A 23,623-nucleotide genomic window follows, 5' to 3' on the forward strand; every position below is an offset into this window, starting at 1 on the left:
AAGTTGGAATGTCTTTTTTTCATTTTTTTTTTTACCCCCTCTGGGGGTTGGAAACTTTATGATGATGATGTGCACGTGCTGGTGTGGTTGTGTGCTTCGTGGTGCGAGACCTCTCTTTATCAAACACATCTGACAGCCTGCTGTGCACCAGGTTCTAGGCTAAGTGCTTTTTGTGGGTTACTGCTGATCCTCATTATAACCTTTCAAGGTAAATATTTTCATCACCGGATGGAGAAAGCAAGGCTTAGAAATCACATTTTTGTGCAGTGTGAATTTGAATGCAGCCTTGTCTTCTCCAAAGCCTTCCAGGCCCCTTGCATTGAGGGGATGGTTGAAGATATAGTAACGGCAAGTTGAGCACATTAAACAGAATCGGAAGGATCGTGTGGTGGTAGCTTTTTGTTTTTTCATGTCAAATATGTTTTCAGTTAACTTCAAATACTGTGAGGCGAATTTCACCTTATGGTGATGAGTCAGAGTCCAGTTGCTTTTTTGATCCTGCTTGGAAACCCAGAATGTGCCTAACTCAAAAGATGGTCCATAAATAGACTCATAAAAAGGATGACTTTGAAATGAGGTATCCCCTAAGACAAGAACTTCAGCTCTGTGGGTTTTTTTTTTTTCCTTCCCTCTGTCATAGCCTTCTGAGCCAAAATAAAGACAAACTCTGGGACTGTCCAGCAGACGTGGCCTAGGCCCAGCTGCAGGTTGCAGTTCCTGAAACAGGCCCGTTGGTCAGTCACTGAGTCTTGTAATCCCAACCACTTGTGGTAAGAAAGGCCTTTAGTAACTGTATACCCTGAATTATGTGATGGCCCCATAAAAGGGTGTGACACGTGGGGCTGAAGTCAGAGCACAGATCAGGGAGTTGAAGTCCCTCTGGCCTCTGTGGAATGTCACCGAGATACATCCTGCAGTAATCATGGCATATTGGCTCAGCCAGATGCATACCTACACTATGCCCTTCTCTCCAGAGTAGCCTTGTAGACTTTACCTGGATTAGGGCCGCTAAAACTGCATTTTGGCTACGAGGACTAGTACTGTGATTTAAAAGACGGTTAATTAACTTTGGGAAACTTGGACATCATGAGTGTAAAACTCAGATTCTCAAATATAGTTTGCCACTTAGAAAGAATAGGTTGTCAGCTTTCTACAGGAGGGTTCACTAGACTGAATATGACTGGGGTGGGAGGATGAGGGAGGCAGGTATGAATTTGGTTGGCTGGCAGGAGAATCTGAAGTCTCCCCTAGATTCCCACTCAAGTCAGCTCCCTGAGGGTTTTCGAGCATCAAGGCCCTTGGCTATTAGTCTGGTCTGGACCCAGGCACAATTAGCACCTTGGCAGCATCCCACCGTTGAGGGCTCCCAACCACCCCTGGCGTTCAAAAGATGTCTGCTGTGCCTCAGGGAAGACAGATTCAGGCCAAAGGCCTCTCCTCTGAGCCCTCCTGATTCTGATTTCCCATAGCGGCAACCAAGGGCCAGACCCCAGCAGCAGCAAGCTCAGTGGTGCTCACAGCCTCCGGGGGAGCAGACATTTCCAGCAACCCTGGCAGGGCGGGATTTGCAAGGGGAGCTTACTTAAAGTGTGCAGATGCCTCTTCCCACCAGGCTGAGGGGCGGGGCCTCAGGCTGGGGGTGGGGCCTCGGGCTGGGGCGGGGCCTTGAGGTGACCAAGGGCTGGGGGCGGGGCCGTGCGCAGGCCGACGGTCTCTTACTGTGATCGTAGCGGAGCGCAGCATCAATGAAAGCGGCCGCTGGGTAGAAGAAGACGCTGAGGTCGAAGGTGGGCAGGTCATCGGCCTCGACGCCGTGGTACTCGATGGCCATGTCGCGGTAGTAGTCGGGTCCGGTGTCTACGTTCCAGCGGCCGTGGGCCGCGTTCAGCACGTGCGTGAAGCCTGCCTTCTGCAGTCTGTAGCGGTCCAGCGCCGTCGCCCTGGGTGCGAGGGAAAGAGGCTGGTCGGCTGCGCGAAGCCTTGGCCTGGATCTGGGGGAAAGTCTGGTGCAGCCCATGGGTTTCCGCTCTCGATTCCGGCTTCCAAATTAAGGCCTAGTCGTTGAAATGAAGGACTTCCCTACTCCAGGTCCTGCTCTTACTGACCCCTTGGCCACTGTGCCCTATTCTTTTGTCCATTCATTCTTTCCTTCACCAAATACAGAAGAGCTTGGTGCTGGAGACTCCAGTGGTCCGCGGGAGTGGACTGTCAGCTGCCAGATCCCCTCTAAGGCCATCAGAATAACCTGTTCATTAGGCAAAGCTGAATGTAAGGGAGAGGGGCACCTTCATAGAGCCTCGGGGAGACCCTTTAAAGCCAGCCCCTCCTCTGAACCCTCTGGATGTTTACAGTGTTTGGAGGTTGGGGCTCGAATGAATGGTTTTAGATGGGTCATTCAGGGAATTCCCTGACGGTCCAGTAGTTAGGACTCCACCCTTCCACTGCAGGGGGCACGGGTTCGATCCCTGTGCAGAGGAACTAAGATCCCACAAGCCAGTGTGTTGTGCCCTCCCCCCAAAAAAACAAAAACTTGAAAAAAAAAATAAGATGGGTCATTCAGTGTGACGGTTTGATTGGGATCTGGCAAAATTCTTAATCTTGATGTTCAAGAGATTGGTGAACACAGTGCAAAACCTTTGCTTTGATAAGTGAATCATTGTCTACTTGGGCAAAGCACTGTTCTGAGGAGGAGAGCTGTTTGAGCAGTCTGTTACTGGAATTGATTTTAGGAAGTTCTGGAAGCCAAGAATTTCCAGGAACAAAGAGTAAAAGTCATGTTAAAGTAGGTGGCTTTGGAACATGGGGCAAAGGAAGCAGGAGTTATTTCGGCCTAGAAGGGCCAGGGGATACTTTATTGGAGAGAGGGCTTTGAGCCTGCCTTACTACAAGTGTCAACACTTGGTGATGGAGGGGAAGGGGGAGGCAAGGGCATGCCCAAGCTAAAGAAATAGCACAACCTAAGGGATGGAGGCTGGAGATAATGAAGGGCTTCCAGGAAATGTTTATTATTTCCTGTAACCAATCATTTATCCCCAATTTAATGATTTAGAATCTATTGTGTGCCGAGCACTGTCCTGGGTACTGATGATGCAGCAATAAGCAGGTTAGTCAAGGTCCCTTGGGAAGCTTAGATTCTGATGGGGAAAGCAAATAAGTGGATAAATAATTTCAGATAGCAGTAAGAGCTGTGTAGAGTGACCGTGGTCCTGTTTTTGGTAAGGTAGTCAGGGAAGGCCCCTGCGGGGAGGTGGCATTTAAGCTAAGACTGAGGGGTGATAAGTGCCTAGGCAGGGGAAGATTTGGAGGGAAAGTGTTTCCCCCAGGCAGAGGCAACAGCAGATGCTAAGAACAGAAGGGAGACTAGTGTGGCTGTAATGGCAAGGGTGGTAGTGGTACAAGGGGAAGCTGAAAAGGGGGGCTGGTTCACGGTGGGCCCTGTAGACCATAGGGAAGAGTTTGGATTTTACTCTAAGTAATGTGGTATGCCATATGCCACAGAGGAGTTTAAGGAAGGGCTGAGCATTGTTTACTTTTTTAAAGATCAGTCTGGCTGATGCATGGAGATGGGTTGGAGAGGAACATAAAATAGAAGCAGGAGCTCTGTTGGAGGCTGTCGCGGTAATACAGCCAAGAGAGGAAGGTGGCTGGAGTAAGTCACAGCAGACTTGCTGATGGATTGGGAATGGGGGCAGAGAGGAGGGGACTGGTTTGGCCAGAGCCTAGCATATGAGAGGAGAGATGAGAAAGGTCTGGAGAGGGAGTGTGGGATTTGACCGTGGAGTGCTTGGATGTCAGGATCTGCATTTGGGCGTCAAGGAGAGCTTTTGATGGTGTTTGAGGAGGGTGATCCCATCTGAGCTTCGAGATGACGTCTCCCTCAACAGCACAAAGCCCAGTTCTATAGCTCAGGAAAGAGGTGACAAGGGTCTGGAACTGTAACAGTAGGAGGCTAAAAGTGGCAATGCGCTCCAGCTGAGGACTCATCTCAAGGCCACTGGTAAAAGGACGTGGACAGAAGTGAGCATATTGGATGCCAACGTGGATCAACACCCTGAGCGGTGAGGCTCCATGCAGTAGAAACACAAGCCATGGTCCCTCGGCCAAGGGCCCCTTGTGTATCGCTGCTTTCCTGGGGCTTTTTATTGGTCATGAGAGGAACCACAGTGGAGTCCAGTGTTTGGAAGAGGGAGACCTGAACACAGGCCTTGAGCTTTTAGAAACATGTGCAAACAGCCCATGGGAACTGAGGCGTGGGGAGATGGGGAGTTCCACCAAGCCCCGCAGCTGGCTTTTAGGGCTGCCATCCTGACTACGAAACCCATTCTGCTTTCAATTTTTCCTCAGAAAGGTCTGTTTTTCATTTTTCTCCTCATCCCAAAGTATGTATACAACAAACATTATGCTTTGGGGACATAGATCTGCGCTCAATTAAAGCCTCCACTAATGCAGTCCATCTTGCTGAGTAGCAATCAACCTTACTTTGAGGTTGAGCTCAGTGGAAAAATTAAAATTAACTGTCCTTGACAGGAAGTTCCTACCCACCATAAAGACTGGTCTCTCTGGGTTCTGAAGCTGGGTTTCAACATAATCAACTGGCAGTAACAGTTTGCACTTTGCTGCTTTGGGGGTCAAAGATCAGGGTAGATATGCAACAAGACTCTTGCATGACACCTCTACATTCACCGCGCCGCCCCACCCGAGCTGGTTTTGACTGTGTCTGAGGGAGAGAAAGGGGCTCATGTGGAGGATTAGACCTGGTGGGTATCCTGAAGCCCACTGCAGGTTTTCGGGCTCTGTGGCTACCTGGGCCCGGAAGGGGAGGTGGTATCCTCACACACCCCTCGCGAGATTTCCCCCAGCTTGGCTTACTTAGAGTCCAGTTGAGGACTCTGGGTGGTATCCACGGCAGGATGGGGATTTGCAAATACACAGAGTGACTCTCAGTAGACAGTGGCTGTTTTGAAGGCAGATCCCCAGTTGGCCCAGACACCTAGCTCATCTATCACTGGGAGTGGGGTAGGGTCGGAGGGTGCTGCCTGGTGCTGCGTTGTTTAATTTTCTTAACTTTCAGGGCCACCTGCTCAGATATGTGGGAAAGACTAAGAAATGTGCCTCTGCTGAAGGAGAAAAGCTCAGAAGAAAAACAGGGTTAAGAAATTACTTCTAGGATTTAGGTGATTCAGGAGCCTAAACAGCAGTTTCTGGTTGTTTAAGAAAAACCTTAGGCGTAAGTAATCTATTGAGGACACGGGGGCGGGAGAGGGTAAGCTGGGACGATGTGAGAGTGCCATGGACATATATACACTACCAAATGTAAAATAGTTAGCTAGTGGGAAGCAGCCTCATAGCACAGGGAGATCAGATCGGTGCTTTGTGACCACCTAGAGGGGTGGGATAGGGAGGGTGGGAGGGAGATGCAAGAGGGAGGGGATATGGGGATATAAGTATACATATAGCTGATTCACTTTGTGATACAGCAGAAACTAACACAACAATGTAAAGCAATTACACTCCAATAAAGATATTAAAGAATTAAAATATGTCATTTAATTACAAAAGTAACACATGTTCTATGCAGAATGTGGAAAACATATTCCCTCCCCCACACACACAAAACACCTGTATTTCTACTCCCTAGAGATAAAGACTATTTGCCTTTTGATATAAGATCTTCCAGTTGTAAGCAGAAACTAACACACCATTGTAAAGCAATTATACTCCAATAAAGATGTTAAAAAAAAAAGATCTTCCAGTTGTTTTTCCATGAATAGATTTTATATAGAGGTTGGGGTGGGGGTTACAATACTATATACAATACTATATATACAGTTTCCAAAACTTTGCATGGTGATATATTGTAAACTTTTTTTTTGGAAGCATTTTTTAAAGTTTATTTTATTTATTTATTTTTGGCTGCGTTGGGTCTTCGTTGCTGCACGCAGGCTTTCTCTAGTTGCGGCGAGCAGAGACTTCTTTTGTTGCAGAGCACGGGCTCTAGGCGCACGGGCTTCAGTAGTTGTGGCACACAAGCTCAGTAGTTGTGGCTCACGGGCTCTAGAGCTCAGGCTCAGTAGCTGTGGCGCACAGGCTTAGTTGCTCCACAGTATGTGAGATCTTCCCGGACCAGGGCTCGAACGCATGACCCCTGCATTGGCAGGTGGATTCTTAACCACTGCGCAACCAGGGAAATCCCTGTAAACATCTTGTTAGGTCAACATACAGCCTTCAATAGCTGCATACTATTCCATTCCATAGGTAAATCTCAGTTTTACCTCACGAAGCCCCTAGCTTTGGACATTTGTGTTCTCTCTCTCTCGTCTGTCTCTCTCCTGGAGACAGAGTGATGGGTGTTACAATAAGAAACACTGTAAACAAACAACTTGCTGTGTTTCTTTGGGCACATCTCTGTGTCCTTAGGAGAGATTTTTTTGAAGTGGAATTGCTGGGTCAACAGATATGAGCATTTTAAACACAGTTGATACTCGTTACTAAATTGTCTTCCAGAAAGTTTGCTCAAATTAACATTCCGATTTTTGTTCATTTCTAATTTCATAGACCAAAAAAATGTCTCATTTTCATTAATTTTAGCAATGAGGCTGAACATTTTCTCCCACATTTGTTGGACCTGTACAGTTTTACTTTTGCAGAACGTTGTCACATCCCTGTTTCTGACCCAGATCTCTTTAGCTCTTCTTCCTGCCTGTGAACCTCTGGCATCGCTCTGGATTCTGAATCTGGGTTGGAGGGCCAAGAAAGGGACTTTCTTCCTCAGAGACCTTCCCTCCCTTCCTCCTTCTCTGGCCCGGACCAGCCTCCTTTCAGCCCCTCAGAGTTCCTCCAGGAAACTTGCTTTAACCAGCGTTGAGGAGTGGCAAGTAAGAGTAGTCTCCCTGGGCAGAGCTCTTGGCATTCCACTTTTTCGGACCTCTTGGGGGCCCTCCTGATTCCTAGCCTACATACCTCAGCCCCTGCCCGGAAGTCTATTTCCCACAGATGTGTGCTGTCACAGAGAGGAGGAGGGACATGCAAGTACGCATCTGTACAAGCCATCCACCAGCTGTCTTGCAGTGGGGAACCAGCCGTTTCCGTGTTGCCAGGATTCTGCACTGGGCATTGACGAAAGTCCACTAAAGCTTGGGCAGTTCTCCGTACCCTCACGTCTGTGAGGACCCACTGAGTTCCTGCACCTAATCATGGACTCCTGTTCGCCCATGGCCCACATCCTGTAATCTGGCACCTTATTTATTCTGATGCGTGTGACACTTGTGGTGGCACATCAGTTCGTGGGCATGACCCTGATGGTGACCTTCTCCTTCTCTGGAGTCTTGACCACACCTACTCCTTGCAAGTGAATTTTAAAACAGCAGGCACATTTCTAGCTTTTGATCTCCCTCAATTCACCTGATATGAAGGCAAAATTCACTAGCTGTCTGGTTTTTTGCGTGTTCTTGTTACTTGCTGATAATGAAGCTGTTTGGCTGTGAGGCTCTGCAGAAAACACAGGACTCACAGGTGTAGTTTGTAAGCTTAAACTGCTGCATGAATCAAAACAATGACCCTCTGGGACCCTCAGTTTTCTTTATTTGTTAAATAGAACCAATTACATTGGCAGTACTTTCCTTACAAGATTCTTGTAAAGTTGAGTGATGCAATATTCAAGTTTCTTTAAAAGGTTAAAAGATAAATTCCAGGGTGGGGGGCAAACAATAGGAAGATGCACGACAAAATGTTATCAGTGATTATCTCTGGGTAACAGAATTATAGGGAATTTTAATATTCTTTTTGTCTGTGCTTTGTAAATTTTCAGTAATGAACATAACATATATTCACTTAGTGGGTAAATATATACCATGATTTTTATTGATGTTCTATCCTTAGTTCTCAGGAGAGACTGTTGCAAAGACATAAGGTGGTCTCGGTGTTTTTAACTCCTTAGAAATCTCTCCATCATCTTCCCCACCCCCCTAGACTCTAGACCTCCAAGGATGGAGGCTAAGAGGGGAAAGACAATGCATGGGAAGCCTGGTTTCAAGAAATGGTGTTGTATTAATCACTAGACTAGGCATTTGGCTAAGCATGAAAGGAAATGGTTGACATCGCTGGGTGAAAAGCTGTCACCCAGCATGAGAAGGCCCAGCCAGGCCAGGGCCACCACCGCGTCTCACCCTGGGCACCTTGCCCACGACTGGTGCCCAGTTGTACCTTAGTCGCCTTCGGTACCTGGAGGCTCAGAGTCCAGGTTTTCTAGTTCTTTCAGGTGACATTCAGCATGTTAAATTGTCAACCTTGGCTGTGTTTTTGCTGCCCACCCTGGACAAGCAGGTCAAGTTTTAGCTCTACTTGGTGCCTCAAGGCTGAATTAGTTCTTTCTTTTTTGGGGGGAGAGATTGCAGCTGTCCAGGTGCACCAGTGAGAGGTCCTGTCTTGAGCTGAGGACCGTCTCAGCCATTGATTTGCCTTCATCTCACTCTCCAGCCTCTTCGACTACAGGCCAGCCCCAGAGCTGCCACTGGCTTCAGAGGCTGTCGGTCTGGTTGGGAGCAGAAAAGCAGAAAGGGTGAGCTGGAGAGGCCCCTGGCAAGTGAGCTCAGGCTGAGTGGAGCTGGCCCAGGCATTTGAAGAGTCAGGCTTTATAGGGAGGGGCTGCTGGCTGTCGATGACCCCAAAAGCCAGACCTTGGAGGCGACTGTAGCTATAATAAAAATAGGGCTCCCACCATTCAGGCAGAGGCAGAGCAGCTTCGCAGAGCCTTGGTGTTGGCTTATAGGGCTGCCTCTATCGTGAGAGGGAAGAGAGATTTCTCAATTATCCTGTTGCAACCAAGCCTTACTATGGGGAGCCTGTCCTGCCTGGGACTTTACAATCTCTTTGATGGTAGCCAGGATATTTCCCCTCCTGCTGACTACTGGGGAGAAGCAAGACAGAAAGAAAAAAGAATTTGCTCAGAAAATGGAAGATATGAATGAGATTAAAGTGAGAATATTTAAATTACAGAAATTTAGTGCTTTCAAGCATCCTCAAGCGCTTCTGAAGCACCCATTTAGGGACTGCTGATTGATAAGAGGCGATGAATTATTCTTATCTCATCATCAATGCCGGTCCCTGGCTCTCTGGAGGGCAACCCTTGGTTAACCTAATTTGAATCTAATTTGTATGACTTAAAAGTAGTAAAACAAGGACATGCTTGAGCCTAATAAAGCCTAATTTATTTAATAAGACATTTCTTAAAGAATTTTACTTTAGAGCTGGAAGGGACGTTAGAAATCATCCCTTTATTTTACAAATAAAGAAACTGAGTCCCAGAACAATAAGATGTTTTGCCAAAGGCCACACGGAATGGCCACCCACACTGGAGGCTTGAACTCTCTGCCCCGAATCCTGCTGGAGGGCTTTCGCTCTACTCCACACTGTCCCCAAGGTTCCCACTTGCAGATTCAGACCCCCTACCAAGTTGTAGGAAATGGGTGGGAGAGGGTGGCTGTGCTTTGAGCCCTTGAGCGAGGAAGACTTCCCCACGAGGCCACCAAAAGGTAGCTGCCTGGACTGCACTGACCCCCGCCGCTGACCCAGCACATTTCACACCAGCCACATCCCTCTGTCGGTGGCCTCTTCTCGCCAGGCTGTGGTGATGGTGGAGTGGGTGGGAGGATGGGGGGGACATCTCTGCTCTCCTCAGGCTGGTAAGCAACAGACACTTGGAGTCACCAGGCATCCCATTTGGTGATCCCCTTGGAATAAGCTGAGATTGAGAAAATGCTTTAGACGTTCTGAAACCCACAGGCGTGTAAGGCTTTGATGTGACTGCCCCCTCAGGCCTTAGGCCACCCGGGTCCCTGGAAGGCCAGGACAGCATCCATGGAGGGAGTAGGCTGGAGAAGGCCCATTAAGAGGGACTTCCTTCCTTCCATCCAGGACTTGGGTTCATGATAGCATCTCCTGGGAGAAATTTGACCAGGGGTGTTTTCTGTCCCAAGGCTGCCCTTAGCAGAGGGACGCTGAGTGGCAAAGTGTAGTGACTGTTCTCTACCTCCGTCTCACACTGTGAATTGGATTTCCAGAAGCTGCCTGATTTCTAATAGTTCACACACAGTGGGTGTGCCAGGAACTGTGCTGAGAATCAGATGTATTAACCCATTGAATCCACATCTTCTAGGTGAAGAAATTGAAGCTCCGAAAGCTTGAGTGACTTGCCCAAGGCCACATGGGAACCAGTAATTTGACCCAGACGTTGTGGCTCCAGAGCAGATGCCCAGCCATTCTGTGCTTGAGGGAGAGGAGTGGGGAAAGAATGAGCTGCTTCTTGGGGGTCAGTCTGGTGCCCAGCAGGTCCCAGGCATCGTTGGTCTAGACCTCAGGAGCAGCCGGTGGCTCTAGCTGCCTCAGGACACCCATTCTCACTCCTGGATCCTAACCACCTTAACTTTCAGATCCTTGGCTTTTAAGGATCTTAGGCGCTTTTAGGGAATGGAAACACTCAACCTAAATGCAAATATCAAATTAAAACTGAGGCTTCGTGCATGAGGAGCCAGCTATGAGCATTTCACTGCTCTGGCCAATACTTACAAAGAGACGGAGAGACACGGGCATCTGTGCCTGCTTTCAGCCAGGCTGTAACCTTGGTGTGGTTGCGTTGACGGTGGAATTAACTTCTTTCTCAGTAAGCATCTGTGAGTCTCATTAACCTTGTTAAGTGGGTGTCAAGGAGGGACCCTGAGCAGAGATGGGGACAAGGTCAGGTGGGTGCTGACCTTGGTCCTCTCCTGGGCTGTGCATGCAGGTCACACACACTGACTGTGGAGCCTGCCTAGACTGTGCATGTGTGTTTGTTTGGGGGCTCAATTAGGCAGAGCTGGATTGAATCAAAAGGGCAGTGACATTCCCTTGCTTGAAGGAAGCAAACTTATGGTCAGATGTCAAGGAAGTAAGCATATCTTATTGCGTCAAACCCTATTGTCTGTCACTCTATTACACTAGGCCATTTGTATCCTGCTCAGACACTCAGTGGCTTCCTGAATAAAGTCCCTTGGCCCTGACCTACCTTCCCAGGTTTCTTTCTCACTAAGTAGCAATAATAACAACATTTGCATTTGTCTGTTACTTCATAATTTACAAAATGCTTTCACATTCCAATATTTCTTTGAATCCTCTCAGTAACCATCTTTTGAGGCCCAGAAAGGTGAAAGGACCTACCCAAAGCCTCTGCACCTGGAGACGACTGTGGTTGTGGTACCTTGTTACCCTTTGGAATGTTTGCTGCCCATCCGGAGGGGTGTGTTACACTTTCCTGCCCCATTGTCATGAGGCTTTGGCATGGACTTGCTTTGGCCAGTGAAATGTGGGCATCAGTGTCTTGTGTCACTTCCAAGTCAGTCTGTGGTTTGCCATGTCTCTCTTTTCCCTCTGCCGGGAGCCTGACAATATCCCAGAGAGGGGCTGAGTCCTGAGTCCTGGAGTCGAGTGGAGAGACCATGGACATGTCACATGAGGGAGAAGTAAACCACTGTTCTGGTAGGCCAACAAGATGTTGGGGATACCTGTCATCACAGCACAGCTAAGTCTAAGCTGATCACACAGTAGTAAAACTTGGCTTAATCTCAGACCCTCTGGAAGCACATTCTCTACTGCATTCATCCCCAATGTTCCAGATGAATCACCCTGTTTGTTCGCACCTCCATGCCTTTTCTCACCCTGTTCCCTCTGCCTAGAATTCTGTTGAAATCCTATCCATCTTCCAAAGCCAAGCTTAGAACTCACCACTCCTATGATGCTTTCTCAGATCCATAATACCAAGCACTTACTGAGCATTTACTATGTGGCAGCTACTACTCTAGCACTTCACTTGTTTTAATTCATTTAATCTTCACCTGTGAGATAAGCCTTGTTACTGTTGCCATAGAAGAGGAAGAGAGGTAAAATAACTTGTCCAAAATCACACACTGGTAAATGGCAGAGCCAAGACTCAACCCCATGCTCCTTCCAACCCACTACCTATTTCTCTTTCTATTCCCTGTTACATGTCTACACATCTCTTCTCCTCAACTGGAAAACAGCTTCTTTATCTGACTGACCACATTTTCTTGATCCTGGTTTGAGAATATATACTGCCACTGCCTGGTGGTGTACCCTTGGGCTGGTCACTTAATTTCTCTGAACCTCAGTTTCCTCTTTGTATCCCCCAAAGCTCCTAGCAAGGTGCCCAGTAAATACTGACTGACTAAATGGATGAACTCCATGAGCCTTGGTTTGCTCATTTTTTATAAATTTATTTTTATTTATTTATTTTTGGCTGCACTGGGTCTTCGTTGCTGTGTGCGGGCTTTCTCTAGTTATGGCGAGCGGGGGTTGCTCAGCAGTTGTGGCGCAGGGGCTTAGCTGCTCCGCAGCATATGGGATCTTCCCGGGCCAGGGCACAAACCTGTGTCCCCTGCATTGGCAGGCAAATTCGTAACCACTGCGCCACCAGGGAAGTCCCAGTTTGCTCATTTTTTAAATGGGAGAGATAATGGTACCTCCTTCATAGAGTTGTTAGGGGGTTTCAATGATGCCTAGCACAGGGCACGGCACATGGTAAGAATCCAATATAATTTGGCTATTGTTACTATTATAACCTGTAGGGAAGGTAAATCTAGTATGTAATATACAGAGAGAAAAAACTTACTTCTCACCATGGGGATTGGGAAAGCTAACTTCATGGCAGAAGTGACTTGAGTGGACTTTGAAGAATGCATAGAATCTGGACACGGAGATGAGGTGAAGGGAAGGGCATTTTAGGCAAAGGGAACAGCACAGAGAAAGACACAGAGACAGTGTAAATCTTTAAATCTTAATCCTCCTTCCCCTATTTATACCATTTGTGGGGTCAGATCTCAGGAAATAATCCTAAATATTAAAAATAAGTTTATGAATAAAGATGTCCACTGCAGCATTATTTATAAAAGTGAGAACGTGAAAGTGACCGATATGTCCAATAGTAGGGAAAGTGGTTAAATAAATGATCTTCTATCCATCTGATATAATACATATATAATTATAGTTACTATTATATTATAATGAAATATATGAGAAGTATATAATAAGAGAAAAGTTTATGAATGACGCTATGTGGAAAAGAGACAAGATAAAATGAATAATCAATATTGTCACAACTATATAAAAAGAATTTAAAACCAAATGTATCATGTAGAAAGTGTAGGAGGAAATGTACTGCAGTCTTAGTAGGCATGGCTTGGCGTGGTGGACTTGGGTGATTGTTTTGAGATATTTAAAAGTTTTCTTCCTTACATTAATCACTATTTTATTATTATAGCTAAACTTTTTCAGTGCTTACTCTGTACTAGGCACTGCACTAATATTTGACATATATTATCTCAATCCATACAATCCTATGAGGAAGGTTCTCTTGTTAACCTGTTACAAATAGGGAAGCTAAGAGGTCTATATTTATATAATGAGTTTACATTACTTTTAAAATAGGAAAACAATATAGTTACTACGTTTATGTAATATTTTATTATTAAAAGATAAGAGATTCAGATTTCCCCCCCTTTTTTGCTACTTCAAACAATGATAAACATTGTACATATTTCCTTGTGTATTGGTACTCTTATTTCTGTAAGTCACATTTCTGAAAGCGATATTTGAGGTCAAAGTGTATGCATGCCTTTTTTATTTTGAACTAATTTTAGACTTACAGAAAAGTTGCAAAAATAGTACAGAGATTATTTGGCAATAAAGAAGAATAAAACACTGATACACACTACAGCTTGGATGAACCTTGAAAACAGTATGCTAAGTGTAAGAAGCCAGTCACAATTGGCCATTTATTATTATTCCATTTATATGAAATGTCCAGGATAGGTAAATACATAGAAACAGCAGATTGTTGGCTGCCTAAGGCTGGGGGAATATGGGGAATTGAGAGTGATTACTTAATGGGTTCAGGGTTTCCTTCTGAGGTGATGGAAATGCTTTGAAATTAGCTGGTGGTTGTACAGCTCTGTAAATATAATAAAACCACTGAATTGTACACTCTAAAAGGGTGAATTTTATGGAATGCAAGTTATATCTCAATAAAGCTATTGTTTTTTAAAAAGTAAACAATAGAGTCCCTATTTAGGGGAACCCACATTTCCCAATGTTCATAACTGAGAAATGATTGGATAAATTATGGTACAGCTATACTAAGGAATATTGAAAGTACAGAAGAGTATAATTCCTTTTTTCTGCTAAAAATTATTTAAAAGAAATAAAAATCCTGGGCTTCCCTGGTGGCGCAGTGGTTGAGAGTCCACCTGCCGATGCAGGGGACACGGGTTCGTGCCCCGGTCCGGGAAGATCCCACATGCCGCGGAGCGGCTGGGCCCGTGAGCCATGGCCGCTGAGCCTGCGCGTCCGGAGCCTGTGCTCCGCAACGGGAGAGGCCACAACAGTGAGAGGCCTGCGTACCACACACACAAAAAAAAAAATCCTTTAAATGTATGCATATATTTCCTTATGTTTGCAATAACATACATAAAGTGAGCTTAATGCTGGTTACTCAGGGCAGAGTTAAGAGAGGACAAAGGGAGATTATGCAGTTTTTTATAACCCTCTATTTAGTTTAATTTAGTGTAAAAGGGCATATAATTTTTGTAACTTTTTCCATTTAAAAATATTAAGAAAAAAAAAAGAAAAGGGCTTCTGCCCCTGATTTCCCATGACTAGACAGTTATCTCTAGGTTTTTAAGCAGCAAGGTGTTTATTAAAAATCACAGATGCAGTGGTCCTGCACCATCTCAGAGAGATGAGCCATGAGCTGGAATCTTGGGGGATGGCGGGAGGAGCAGGAGTGCTGGTCAGGATGAAAGCTTCTGGGTTAGACCAAACGGCATTTGAATCCCAGCTCTCAGCCATTTACTGAGCTGTGGACCTTGGGCCAGTTACTTAACTGCTCTGTGCCTCAGTTTCCTTGTCTTTAAAATGGGAGTAATTAGATGACCTCTCATTGGGCTGTAGTGAAAATAAAGTGAGGTCATGCATGCAAGATGCTTAGCACAGTGCCTGGCACATAGTATTCAATAAAGAATAAGTACAATTATTATTATTATTTACAGTAGGCACTTCCTAATTGTTTGAAGAGTGGGGAATGGTGACTATAAAAATCTAGAGGGGACAGTGACCTCAACTTTGCTAGGTCTACCGTGCTTCCTGACACATATGGTGATGTGCTTTTATGCCACCCACCTGAGAACTGACTTTATTCTTGCTGGTCTTATCCCCATCTAAAATAAAAGACTACATTTCCCAGCTTCCCTTGCAGCTAAGGGCAGGGGAAGTCTTGGGTGGGACTTCCCTTCGGGAAGATGTCCTTTTCCTCTTCCTTGCCTTCAGCCTTCCAGTGGTCTGGATCCTGCAGTTGATGGCAGGTTCCCTGCTAGCAGTGTCAGATCTTGAGGCAACCGTGAAGGAAGAAACCACACCCTGGGGATGGTGGAGCCCGAGCCTGGGAGCCTGAGCCCCTGGTGACCCTGGAGTCACTATGCCAGCCCCAGCTCGCCTTCCTCTGCACTTCTTTTATGTGAGAGAGAAACCAATCTCTATCTTGCTTAAGCCCCTTTTCTTTTTTTTTGGCGGTACGCTGGCCTCTCACCGCTGTGGCCTCTCCCGTTGCGGAGCACAGGCTCCAGACGCGCAGGCTCAGCGGCCATGGCCCACGGGCCCAGCCTCTCCGCGGCATGTGGGATCTTCCCGGACCGGGGCACGAACCCGCGTCCCCTGCATCGGCAGGCGGACTCTCAACCACTGCGCCACCAGGGAAGCCCAAGCCCCTTTTCTGAGTTTTCTGTGATAGGAAGATAAACCCAGCCCTAGCTAATAGAGTTCTCTCAGAACCAACCTAAAAAGCAAGAGCTCATGGCAGGAAGGTGGCGAGGGCTGTGCCCTGGGGAGGGCTGGCTACCAAAGGTGAGGCTGGGCCTCGTCACTTACTCATCGCCGATGTAGAGCTTGGGCCAGACCTCGTTGACATGCGTGTACTGGGGACTGCCCTTCCAGAAGAGACGCTCCAGCTCAAAGGCTCCAGGGGTACAGTAATCCTCAGCCTCCCCCTCCTCCTCCACCTTCGGCAGCAGCTTCTTGGCAGACGGGTAAGCATTCTTGAGGCTTGTCTTCGGTTCTCTGGATGTCATTTTGGAGCCAGGGGATTTTCTTTCCTTTCTGCAGCTGGTCATGAAAGAGGGTCAGGATTGCGTTTAGCAGGGACAGAGGTAGGGAATGGGCTTTACAAAAAAAGAGGAGGGTATATAAGCTGGCATTTCCCCAGCCTGTTATGCTCCTGCTTCCTCTTCCCAGGCCACAGAGGTCAATAGGGAAGGCCATGATAGCAGTTAAACAACACTTCCCCAAGATTCCAGTCTCCTGCAAAGCAAGCATGCTGGGCACCCTCTGACGTGGGCATTTGCTGCAGACACAAACAGGCTTCAGGTCTAAGAAATCCCTGTAGGCTGCCTGTCCTCTGCCACCTTTCTTTTAGATTTACCCCCCTTTTTGGTGCCTGTTCTTTCCTTTATGTGACCGGAGTCTGCTGGCTCAGGCCATTTAGAACCTGAATAAGAAGGCCCAGGAGGTCCCTGCCATTCCAGGCCTGTGGTATTCAGCGTCTGCAGAGAGCTGTCATCCAGTGGAAAGGGCACACCTGGAAATCCAGAGCCTGTGTGGTCTGGGCAGCCACACACATTCCGGGGCTTCGGAAGTCTTGGGGTGGAAGGAAACTTGGCTGCGTGAGGGTTTGTCAACTTGTTAGGAAGTGGAAGTCAACGCTGGCTGCTCTCACACTAGGAGGCTGGCAGTTGTGCTAGCTTACCAGGGGTTTGGAAGAGACGTTCCAAGCTAGAAAGCTGTGTCTGCAGATTGGAACGTGTATTTGCAGAGCTTGTCAGGCTCTGCAGGTGGAATATGGGTGAAGAGTTTCCATTGTCCCCAAAGAAGTGAATTCATTGAGGAACTGGGCACCATGTGTTCCGTGAGCTGAGTGACCGATACACTCAGGCAGCCTGGGAAGGGAGGTTATACTCGCCCTGCTGGGAGACTGGAGGGAAGGGGGAAAGGGTGGAGTGACTGAGAAACGTGAGTGCAGGTGAGTGATGGGGAGGGAACGTTACTCATTTATGTAACAAATACTTATGTAGCACTTACTGTGTGCTAGGCACTGTTCCAAGTGCTTTGCAATTATTAACTCATTTAATCTTCTTAACGACCCTAAGAAACAGGCACCATGATTATCTCCATTTTGAAGATGAGGAAAACTGTAAATTGACGATGCTTATAACACATGGTCTGAGTCTTCTGAGAAAAAAAAAAAAATTGCCCAGAGGGTAGGGGTTGGGGTGGAGGATGCAGGGTGGGGAGGGGCAGGCCAGGGACTTGAAGAATGTAAAAAAGCCCCAGTAGCTTCAAAGACCATTAGGATCCTATCGAAGACCCAGAACACATCTTGAAGAGGCTCCCACTTATCAAAAATGGGACAATTTGAGCATGAATAATAAAAATAACTGCAGTTAGTAGAAACACATCAAACATTTAAATCATAATGATACTGAAAACAATTATTCACTTTTGGAAGATGCTAGAGAGTCAGCTCATTATGAAGACAGGCCAGTGAAATGAAGGAATCTAGCATTTGTCATTCCTTTTGGATGCAAATGTACTACTGGGTAGATGAGGGAAATTTTCTTTTATAGAAGAACTTCAGTAAAGAAGGAAGGAAGCACCATTTTACAACACCCGATGAGCTAATGGATGTAGGCACTGAGCACTGACTGCTGGCAGCATAAGAGACGTCAGACGTTACAGGCCTTCTGATGGAGGAACACACCACCACTACCACGAAAGGAGCCTCGCCAAAGGAAGACCTGGATCTTTGAACAGAGTCCTCAGAGTCTAGATCTAGCAACCAATTTGCAGGAGATTCAGAAGACAGTTAAATTATACCTCAGGGCCTTATCTTTTGGAAATACGTAGTAAAATGTTCACAGGTGAAATGATATAATGTCTGGGATTTGCTTCAAAAATAATACTATTGGAAAATACAATAATATATTGTGTCGGAGAGAGGGGTATAGGTGGAGGTGTGATGAGGCAGGATTTGCCAAAGATGATGGCTGCAAGGTCATACTGTTCCTCTTTGTGTTTGAAATTGTCCATTACATTTTCTAAAAAAGAACAGGAAAATGCTGAAACCACCGCTCTGGGAAATTTGATTCTCCCAAGTTCACAGTAGGTGAATTAAAGGATCACTGGCTAGCAGTGTTTGGGGGGAAGCCTGGATCTGTGACTTTCTGCTGCAGAATCCTGAGTTGAGGTGTGGGGGGGCCATGGGCTACAGAGGCCACCCTTCTTTGGAGTCTGCCAAAGCATGATCTAAAGACCACCTCCCACAGAATCATCTGGCACTTGCTAAAAATACAGATTCCTGGGGTTGCGCCCTAGGCCAGAGTGGGGCCTAGGAGTCTGTATTTTAACAAGCTCCCAAGTGAGTCTGTTGCTCACTAAAGTTTGATAATAATTGCCCAAGAATGTGGTTCAAGAGTCAAGGAGCTGGGATAACCCTGGTGGTCCAGTGGTAAAGAATCTGCCTTTCAATGCGGGGGACACGGGTTCGATCCCTGATCGGGGAACTAAGATCCCACATCCCGCGGGGCAACTAAGCCCGCACGCCATGACTACCGAGCTCGTGCACCTCAACTAGAGAGCCCGCGTGCCGCAAACTACAGAGCCCACGTGCCCTGGAGCCTGCGAGCCACACCTACAGAGAAGCCCACGCGCCTTAACCGAGAGCCCGCATACCTCAATGAAGATCCTGCGTGCCACAACTAAGACCCAATGCAGCCAAAAAAAAAGAAAAAGAGTCAAGGAGCTGTTGAGCCAAGAGAAGGGTAGGAAGGGTGCTCAATATGCTTTCCATCTTCTCATTGACGTGCAGACCCAGGTATTTAGCCCAGAGTAAGGGTGTGGGACTGGGACGAGGGAAGGGCTGGACAGCCTTATTCCAAGGCTCCTTGAAGATGCTCTTTCATGTTGTTTTCAGCCTCGGTGTCTGACACATAAGAGGTGCTCAGAAGGTGAATGAGGGGATGGCCTAGTGAATGAACGGAAGGAGTGACTCGGGGTGAACGGGTAAGACTGGGGGGGCCTGTGCTAGGGGCTCAGTTGGAGTTGATGAGGCAGGACGGAGTCTTGGGCTAATTTGGAGGCGGGGGAAGGTGAGCGAGGAACAGAGTACAGGATGGACAGCCCCCTGCAGCAGGGACTTGCTCAGACCCGAACTTCACTCTGGGACCTGGCGGCTGGCATTTCCAGTCACCGAAGGAGGTGTTATTTTAAGGGATGGCCTGAAACTTCTGCAGCAGAGCCAGTCCAGACACCTCAGTCTCCTGAGAGTGGCCATGCCCTCCCCGCTGCAGGCCTGAGGCGCCTTGACTTTGAGAAGTCTGGAGTTCTGCCCGTCTATGGCACCAGCTCTTCTTGTTTCCAAGGGAGTCAAAGCTAGGCACCATTTACCTAAATTTGGAGGTTTGGGCCATTTTGAACCCTGCCTGCCACCAAAGGAGGCTTCAGAAGAAGGGATTTTAGGGAGACACTGGAGTAACTGCATGCTGAACCTTCTGCCCGCCTCCTTGTATTACTGAAGCTGACCTCACCCTTGCGGAGGCTGGCCCTCCTTCATTATACTGTGGAAGGAGCCATCCCCATCCCCATCCCCATCTCCGTGCTGAAAGCCTCGGCTGGATTTCCAGACAGAAGAGGAAGTGGTGTGGTCTACCCAGAGCGGCTTGGCACGCAGAGGGAGCTCTGGGATCTATTATCCTCCAGCATGCAGATTGGATGGGGTACGAGAACAAAGCACAGAGCCGTCCAGAAACCACAGACCTGTAATCTTTCCAAATCCTGAAGGCGGCTTGTGTGCATCCCTCTCTGCATGGCTCCCAGATCTTTGAATCTCAGAAGGGCCGGGAGTGTCTGTTTCCCAGATCACAGCCAAAATGGAAGGGGAAGACAAATCTGTTCTGTTTGGTTTCCATAGATTCGACCTAGAGATTAACTGCCAAGGTCTTGATGACACATACAATATCAATCACAGGCTAAATGTCATAATGAGAGCTGGGCAGGTTGTCAAGAGAGGCCTCCAGGTTCCTGTTACAGCTTCATATTTAAAGGTTTGGTCCCAGGAAACCAAATGCCAACTTGAAGGCTATATGGCCTATATGTGCAGCAGCAGCCTGCCTCTTCCTCAAAGGATAGCAGACTCAGGCTCCTTCCTGGACGGGCCAGGCAGGTAACATAGAGGAGTTAAGTGCATTGGGTGTTAAAGAATAAAACAAACAAGCAAGAACCTAACTATTGGCCTCAGGTAGGAGGCATCAGGGAGTGGTGGGGACTGTGGCAGAGTAGAGAGCAAATGCCCCCACTGAAGGGGGTGGCAGCTTGCCATTCCATGTGGGAATGCAAGCCCAGATGGTCGGATGGTTTTATGAAAAGTCAGAAAGCCAGAGTTTTGTGGGAAATCTGCTGATTTTAAAATTTTAAGTCAGTAGGCAGCTGTAACAGAGGCTATCCTTGTCCTGTCACATGCCTCAGCTGAGATCACTGCGGTATAAGTGGACAGCTCCCTTACACAAAAGGCTTCCTCACACAAGCGCCTGTATTTCCCTGATTGAGGCTGTTTTCTGGTCTTTGTGCTGGTCATGGAGTTACCTGCTTCCTGGAACACCTCACAAACAATTTGTTCCCAAACTCTGGTCTCAGCATCCACCTTTGAGGAAACCCAAACTAAGATACTGCTAATTTTAAAGCATTTAAAGACACTGTGATAACAGAGAATGCAGGGCCAAGTGTTACTTGACCCATAAGATCTGGAGTGCCATTTTCCTCTGTGAAACAGTGCCCTTGCCTTTGAGGAGCTATATCCAGGAATAATCAAAATAGGAATCCCTATCCTGACTCCATTTCAGACTTTTAAATGGTACAGCTCGTGTTTGGTTAAATGTTTCCCTTGCCCAGTGAGGAAAGGCTTTAATCTGAATTCAAAAATATAGTTTTGACACCATGATTTGACTTTATATATAAAAAAAAACCCTTATAGAATTTAGGATTAACACATACACACTACTATATATAAAATAGATAACCAACAAGGACCTACTGTATAGCACAGGGAACTGTAGTCAATATTTTGTAATAATCTATAAGGGAAGAGAATCTGAAAAAGAAAAAAATATATATATATATATTCTTGTATATAACTGAATCACTGTGGTGTACCCCTGAAACTAACACAACATTCTAAATCAACTATACTTCAATTAAGAAAAAAACTAACTTGTATATTTTTGTTCTTGTTTTTAACTAGGAAAAAAAAAAAAAACCCAGCAAAATATCAATACTGTGGGCAGTGGCAGGACTCAGGGAGATTTTTTTTCCTGTCTTCTGTTTTGGGATTCTTTTAATAAATAATCCTATTTTATAATAAATAACCATGTCTATATTTTTTTAACTATGCTGGCCAAATAGAACAGTCTGGGCTGGAAGCTGCTTGTGACTTCTCACTCCATCTTTCGTGTTCCCAGGACCTGGCTCTTTCCTGGGGCTCCTCTACCTCTCTGTCCCGCTCTCCCCACATTCACTGGCTTGTGGCTCTTCTCTGCTCTCAGAGCCCCAGCAATCACTGAGGACTCAGATCTACACGTCTTATCCTCCCTGAGCTTCGCTTTCTTCTTTAATAAAATGGAGCTGTAACAAGAGGGGTAAAGGCGATTTTAAAAACAAACAAACAAAAACCCAACCTGAATTCTTTTGCTTTCTAAGGTGGAAGATGGGAGAAGCCCAGTGGAGAGATGCATCATTCATTTGAGTGGGAAACTTAAACCCCTAAGTGGACCCCTTGAGCCTGCAGAGACTGGCCGGGTAGCCATGCCCAGGAGTGTGAGCCACAGAACAGGCCTCCTGCTTAACAAAAAAACACAATTTAAGGATCCTTTTCTTGGGGAAAAGGTAAGTCCTAAAGCGTGATTCAGAAAGTGATGGAGTGAACAAAGAGAGCTAAATTGTTCTGTGCAAGAAACCAAGGGGCGTTCCAAGCCTCTAGAACATCCCTAGAAGGGGTGTGAGGGACCCTGCTGCGGAGTGGCGAAGGGAGGGCTTGGGACCAGAGACAGCCAGGTGAGAAGCGTCCAGGGCACACAGCCACGGGACTCCTGAGAAAAGTGACCCTAATGCCTAACTTTGCGGTGCCCCCGGCAGTGTCAGCCCTCTCTTTGTCACCCCAAACCTTCAGTGAACTTGTTAGGACAGACAGCTGTGTTCGTGGTGGGTTTGAGAAATCAAAGGGGAAGAGGCTTGTGCTGGTAGAGAGAAGAGACCAGAAGTTTATGCAGCAGCGTGGACAGTCTGATTCCGTTCTTATACAAAAATACATGTCACCAAAATATTAACACTGGCTCTATGTTTATTTTAGAATGATGAAATTATATGCGATTCTTTTTTTTTTAAGGAACCATCTTTTCTATAAATCTCTGTGCTGAACATGTATTACCTGAGTATATGGAGGGGGGAAAAAAAGCCTGTGAAAGTTGTATTTGAGAACCGTTCTGGATGTAGTAGATGCCCACCCTAAACCTACGGGCTGAGGCACAGGAAGGTGGCCTTCAGGACAAGGCCTAACCAGGTGTTCTTTACATCACATGTGACACTGAGTGCCCTCCCAGTCAGTGTGAGCTCCCCAAAGGCAGGCCTGTGTCCTCCTTGAGCCCTCTGGTGGCAGAACCAGGCCTAGGTCTTGTCACAAAGTCATTCTAATCCCTCAATGCTTCCCAGGAAACCAGAAGGGAGTCAAGTTTTATGGCTCCTGAAATTTATACCATTTCTTTAAGAAAAAGAAAAACAAATAGGTGCAGGGCCTTAGAAGAGGCTGGTGCAAGGGGTTCTGAAGCTTTGGGGTAAATCTACCTCTGAAAGAAGATTCTTTCCCCTTTGACTGGAGGCAGACCTCAGATGAAGAGGGCAGCATCCCTCCCCATCCCTTGGGGCTCTTTGACTTGCCTGACCCTGGTCTTGGTTTAGGCTAAGTCAGCCAGCATCAGGGGTGCTCTGGTGGGTCATGAGTGGGCATGGGAAGTGGCCTTGTTTTGTTTGTTTGTTTGTTTGTTTGACCGTGCCACGTGTGCAGCCTGTGGGATCTTAGTTCCCCAACCAGGGATTGAACCCGAGTTGTCCACAGTGAAAGCGCAGAGTCCTAACCGCTGGACCCAGGAAATTCCCTTGTTGTTTTTTACTTCACCTCAGATGTTCGGCCTGGCCCTGCCCGCCCCCGCATGCCTTCCCATCCCTCTGTTCAACACCAGGGATGGGCTGGGCCAGAGAGGTCTCTGCCTTCTTTAAGTTTTTGGTCTAGTAGAGCAGTTATAATCTAATCTTTTAAAAATGTGTCCTCTTCCTTTGAAGGTATTCTGTATCTGTGGATATCACATATTTACGTTCCTTGATGCGTTGGGCTCATGGGGGAAAGTTAGTGTGTGTTGCATGCATACCACATTTTTTCCATGACACCACCCAAGTTGGGTTTGGAATGTGCCTTGAAAGAAGAGGGAGG

At 46.9% G+C, this 23,623-nt stretch overlaps 1 protein-coding gene across 1 annotated transcript in view; it reads right to left on the minus strand.

The window, feature by feature from the left end:
* Window positions 1-23,623, minus strand: part of DUSP29 (dual specificity phosphatase 29) — a 36,815-nt gene that overhangs the window by 7,543 nt on the left and 5,649 nt on the right. The window contains exons 2-3 of the mRNA XM_022591045.3: window positions 15,967-16,200; window positions 1,720-1,940 (exon numbers count right to left, since the gene is read on the minus strand). Of these exons, the coding sequence (XP_022446753.2) occupies window positions 1,720-1,940; window positions 15,967-16,200 (455 nt within the window). The remainder of the gene's footprint in view (window positions 1-1,719; window positions 1,941-15,966; window positions 16,201-23,623) is intronic.

The sequence above is a fragment of the Delphinapterus leucas genome, chromosome 16, assembly GCF_059928025.1.
Source record: "Delphinapterus leucas isolate spDelLeu-1000000601 "Yukka" chromosome 16, BTC_Dleu_Yukka2, whole genome shotgun sequence".
NCBI lineage: Eukaryota > Metazoa > Chordata > Mammalia > Artiodactyla > Monodontidae > Delphinapterus > Delphinapterus leucas.